Source organism: Cephus cinctus, unplaced genomic scaffold, assembly GCF_000341935.2.
Source record: "Cephus cinctus unplaced genomic scaffold, Ccin1 Ccin1_scaffold0129, whole genome shotgun sequence".
In the NCBI taxonomy this organism is placed as follows: domain Eukaryota; kingdom Metazoa; phylum Arthropoda; class Insecta; order Hymenoptera; family Cephidae; genus Cephus; species Cephus cinctus.
The window spans coordinates 1,729,032-1,734,207 of record NW_014332862.1 but is presented as its reverse complement, the minus strand read 5'-3'; the positions used below and the strand labels follow the sequence as shown (position 1 = coordinate 1,734,207).

At 45.2% G+C, this 5,176-nt stretch overlaps 1 protein-coding gene and 1 long non-coding RNA gene across 14 annotated transcripts in view; one reads left to right on the top strand and one right to left on the bottom strand.

Annotated features, from left to right (window-relative positions):
* Window positions 1-5,176, top strand: part of LOC107262914 (homeobox protein prospero) — a 108,894-nt gene that overhangs the window by 81,207 nt on the left and 22,511 nt on the right. For 7 of the 9 annotated variants that reach the window (XM_015729573.2, XM_025080294.1, XM_025080299.1 and 4 more), the window contains one exon: window positions 4,596-4,755. In XM_015729573.2, coding sequence (XP_015585059.1) covers window positions 4,596-4,755 — 160 coding nt within the window. The remainder of the gene's footprint in view (window positions 1-4,595; window positions 4,756-5,176) is intronic. The other 2 variants (XM_015729576.2, XM_025080301.1) reach the window with 1 other exon arrangement.
* Window positions 5,042-5,176, bottom strand: part of LOC107262918 — a 40,004-nt gene continuing 39,869 nt past the window's right edge. For 3 of the 5 annotated variants that reach the window (XR_003058352.1, XR_003058349.1, XR_003058350.1), the window contains one exon: window positions 5,042-5,087. This is a non-coding gene — a long non-coding RNA (uncharacterized LOC107262918). The remainder of the gene's footprint in view (window positions 5,088-5,176) is intronic. The other 2 variants (XR_003058353.1, XR_003058354.1) reach the window with 2 other exon arrangements.

The window sequence follows — 5,176 nt, the reverse complement described above, 5'->3', positions numbered from 1 at the left end:
CCCCCCCGCACCCTTATATCCTCATCCTCATTCTCCTCCTCATCCTCGCTTTCACCCTCGTCACCGACCATCCCACCACCCACACGCGCTTTTAGTATCCTCGTTATACACACTTTCACACCTCGCTCAAGATACGCATTTTGCGTAACCAAACTTCTGTACTTTCGTCCTACCACTTTCTGGAACTTCTGACTTTCTTCGTTCCCATTGTCCCGCGTGTCCCGCTTCATCCCTTGTTCATCTACCGGTATCCCTACTGGCGTCTCATAATGGAATCATCGTTTTACCCCCACCGTGACGCCAAGCGTCTTTATTTACCCTCGTGTCGTCTCGGCAATGTCTGTGGGAAAAGTTTTCGTCAAGAAACCCCCCCATTAAGGGTGGTTTTCAGGGTCGACTTGCACCGTACGTACAGTTGCGTATTCTCATGGGAGAAGCCGTTTCGATTCACGACCATTCCCATTGTCAGGGTCGGTGCCGACTTAACATACCGACTTGGTATGGCCGTTAGTTAAGGGGTGGCTACGAAGGTAACCCTTGAAAAGGGGAGGATATAGTCTTGAATGGGAATCAAGAAGGTGAACGTAAGACGAGAAGGTCGTTACGCCGAGTCCTCATTCAAGACTCAAGTTTCTCTCGTTCCTATACATCGACTTATATTATAATCATACGTCATTCGTGTACATTCTCACGTGCACCGTATATGCTGATATACACAATTTCTTATACAAGCCATATATAATTATACAGGGGTCTGTGATACACGCTATATAAGTATCTCTGGCTACTTAATGTAAAACCAAGGGAGCTCAAAGTTCCCGAAAGGGGCAACGCAGGATCTTCAAACGTTTTCTCCACGTCACTCGACTCACCAAAGACTCCCTCAGGACTTATCACGAAAGAATCCTACAAGAGTCCCGGGAGTTTACTCTTTGCACCTGAGAAGAAAAAAAAAGAAAAAAAAATCCTTGAAGTTTCTCGGGAGCCACTCAAAACCGGGAACATCCACAGTGCGGAGTCGCCTTAAAAGACGCCCTTACCCTTCTCCCTTTTTTTTTTTTTTTTTAATTAGTACCCTTCCGCTGAAGAGATGCATTCAAATACATTATGACACCTCTGTCTGAAGATATTCACCGCTATGTGGTCTAAGGGTAAGACGAAGAAGCAGAGGAAGATCCCGAAAAGGTTCATAAGAAAAATAAAGTAGAGTAAAGGAGACAGAGAGAAACAGAGGTCCAGGAGTCTCAAGAATCGACCGTCGTCTTACATCCTCGTCAGGCAGCTAAAAAAGGTCGCCGATTAAAGACAAGTCAAAGAGTTTAGATACCAAGGGGAATGACTGACGAAGAGATCCCAGCCTCCGAGAAAGGTCCACGCGAGCCCATTGTCAAGGAGCCAAAGAAAGTATTTTCCCTTTGTCGATATATTTTCTCACATTACTTCCCTTGGCTTTTCATTTCTCTCGTCCTTTTTTTCGTGCAAAGCGCCTCGTAATTAGATGCTAATAATCAGCACCCTCGGCAGGAGTCGCTCTCTCCGGCGCTCCGCTGCAACGGGGCGCAAGAAGACCCGAGGCCCTGAAGAGCTTATTATTATCCTAATTATACAATACTATAATGAATGACTCCCGCTCGCGGTCTCTCCTACTTCTCTCTGTCTTTCTCTCGGATTAGTACAATCTCTCTCTCTCACTCTCGCCTTCTCCATCAATCTCTGTATCACAGGCCTTCCGCCTCTCTCCCGGAGATATATTCTCTTTCGTTCTCCTCGCACTTGGCAGTCGAAGAGTGGCAATTCTAGCACTCGGGCTTTTTGTCAACGACGGAACTAGTCTCGTCTCCCTCGCACTCTTAGAGAGCATTATGCGTCATCTCGTATCGTTTCTGTCTCCGGGTGTCTGTTTTAATTAGGCACTTCGCGGATACGTACCATATTCCGCCTATACTCGGCGATCCGCCGAGCTTGAATACGGTTGATGGGTGGTTGAGTAAGAATTATAGGCGCAGGTGACACGCCACTGAGGTCGAAAGAAGGGTGCGCAAGGACCTATATGTATTATATAGATATATAGTACGAAGGCGTGTAGGTAGCTATCTCGAGGAGAGAGGTTGAGCGAGAGACAACTCTTCTCTATCGACGTAGCTATAACCAGTTAGCCAGTCAACCAGCCAGCCCGTGCACCTTTACCACCCTGACTGCATCCGCAGCCCTGCCGATAAGAGCCCGCGAGATTGTCTTAATTGGCGCGAAAGCCGCGCATTCGAAACGATCGAAAGAGGTGCTGTCTACCACTTGCATCGTCTTCTGTTTCGATAAGCACGAAGCGACCAAACCAATCAACTGGACTCTTTCTATCCTGAAGCATGATCTAGCAAAACTACCCAGCCAATTAATTATACTTACCCCTTAATCTCTCCCCTGTTATCTCACGCATGAAAACCTCAAGATTATACCCAAACAGAAGAGACTCCCCTAAAGAAACTTTTCCCCTAGACGCAACTTGACCCCTTAAGTGGTCCAAGTTACCCCCAGCAGATACCACCAGATCGACCTCCGACCCCCCCACCCCCCTCCTAAAGTGGTTATTAAAATTCGTAAAAATATCTAAAAACACGAAGACGAACATAAAGGGGTAAAAAAATGTAAAAAATTGAACAAGCAAAACAACCACTCGGTAAAGGGTCCAGGACTGCTAACATTGCTACAGCAATGGCGGTCTGGTTGTGGTGATGCTGGGTTAGCCACGAGTTTGTTACTACATATAGCCAAGCACCAGTCGGATTCAGAATCTGCGCTCCACTCAGGGCTCTGATCCCCGTCGGTTCCTGGTCCTGCTGTATGAACTCGCCCAGTCGGAAGCAATCTTAAAAATTGCTCCCACTGGCGCCGAACGAAGGCTAAGACTTTCCGTGCACTCTGAATGGATGCATTGTAGGGCATTCAGTGCCGGCGAATGAGCCAGTGACACTACCTCGTTGGGTTCCCGCTGAACCGTGTTCCTTTGCATCCCCACGGGTCCAAATTGCAAGATCAACCTGCCACCCCTACCAGCCTTACTCGCTCTTACCGTTCTTGTTGCTAGTAGAACTTCCTGTGGGGTTTCGAGTCCCTGGTCTCGCTACCGTACCGACGGTGCAGGTTGTTAGTTTTTATGTGTATATCGTTGCGGGGTCGGGGAGCGGGGGTGGCACAAAACACTAACACACGAAGTCAACGCGGCTAACTCATTGACAGACTAAAGAACCTAAAAGGTAAAGAGTTAACTAGGGGTGGTAGGGAAAAGTAATAGCAGAAGAAGGAGGGATGGAAGATGACGCGGAGATTGTATAGCTACTGGTGCTGATACTGATGTTAGTGATGCTGAGCACGATAGTAGGATCTCTGGCTAATATCACAGTCTGCTCGTTCGTTTTCTCTGGTGCACTCGCGCCAAGTCATCCGCCTATCTGTGTCGCTCGACTTATTTGTCCACGACACGGAAAATGCGAAAATCCACCCCGTTTTCCGTGGCTTTCTAGCGGCGGCAGTCTATGTATATTCGTCCAAACATATATATATATACACATCTAGACAGGAGGTACATCTCTGTTTATCTTTCTTCTCATCTCTCTCACACCTACTATCAGCCTCCCTTGGCCCGTAAACCTTTCCTTGTCTCTCTGGAGACAGTATTGTCGAAAAGCTCTGACAGAAAATAGCTGATAATACGTATATACACATACTATACGACGTGAATTTATCGGCGCGTGAAGTCTGCCACGAAATGCGCATTGCGCTGTGAGATAGATAATAGCGCCGAACGAATTAAATTGAAAGAATCCAAGAGAGGGGTCGACGATCCCAAAGGAGCCAGCATCCCAACAGGTTCAGAATCTTCGACAGTCACATTAATTCTTGGAGACACGTCTTGCGTTTGAAGTAGCAAATATTTTTTATTTCTATTCCAATTTTTTATTTTTTTTATTTTTTTCGAAGTTTCTCATTTTTTATCTTTTCTCTCGTGACGTCATCAGTCTTCCTTCTTGTCCCTCCCACCCTGTCGGCCCCTTCGTCACGGACCAATACCGCGACAACACCCGTCCTTGTCAACCCTGTCCTACCCCGAGGTCGGGTCACTATTACTATACTAATTACCCGCCAATTAGTGACTTATGTTTGTTTAACTGCGTTAATTAATGAACGCAAACGTAAACTTCCGAGCTACTTGATTTTTGTGTGAAGTCTTGGGCGATACGACTCCTGGCGCGCCTCGTTACACCGAGTCGGCCCGCACGTTGCCAATGCGGCCTTTTCAAATGATGTCGCATTTTTTTACGTTTCCGACTGAACTCCTTTTAACGCCCGCGACGAGCAACATTTTTTAACTTCCTTTTTATCATATGTCCCCCTATATACTTACCGTCACACCCCACGAGCGTCAATCCTTAATTAATTAGACATTCTTAATAAGCAGTCCCGGGCGATTTTTTTTACCGCTGTCATATACGCGCACACGTGCAATTTGTGTAATTCTGACTGTAGGGACAGTTATAAACTAATCTTGTTGACTGATCGGAATTTATTAACACGTGTATCCTTTTCTTTTGTGCTTTCAGGGAATTCTATTATATTCAAATGGAAAAATACGCCCGCCAGGCCGTATCCGAAGGCGTGAAAAACGCGGAAGATCTTCGGGTCGGTGGCGACTCCGAAATCTATCGGGTACTCAATCTACACTACAACCGCAACAACCATATTGAGGTATGGGGTCCCCAGGTGCGCAAATACACAACACGCACATTTACACTTATGATTTTGTCCGATTAGTGTTTGATTGTTTTTTATAAATTTCTTTTGCCTTACCGTATACCGTTAACGAGACTTGCATCTTGCAAAGAGATCTCTATTGCATGATTCGCGAGAACTTTTTTCTTTCTCATAGTCGAAATTCTTTTTTTTTCAGTAGTGCTACCCGTTATAACAACAATTTTATAATTGTCTATGTGTGTTTTATTATGATTATTATTTTTTTTTTAATTATGATACTTCATTAATATTACTTCGCTTGATAAGCTAATCGAGATTTGTTTACGCTTTGCTCATAATTTCTAAAAAAGAAAATATAATATCCTTAAGATATGAATAATGCATCCTGTGATAGTTATTGATAGTGTAGTGATATATTATCTGAAACAAC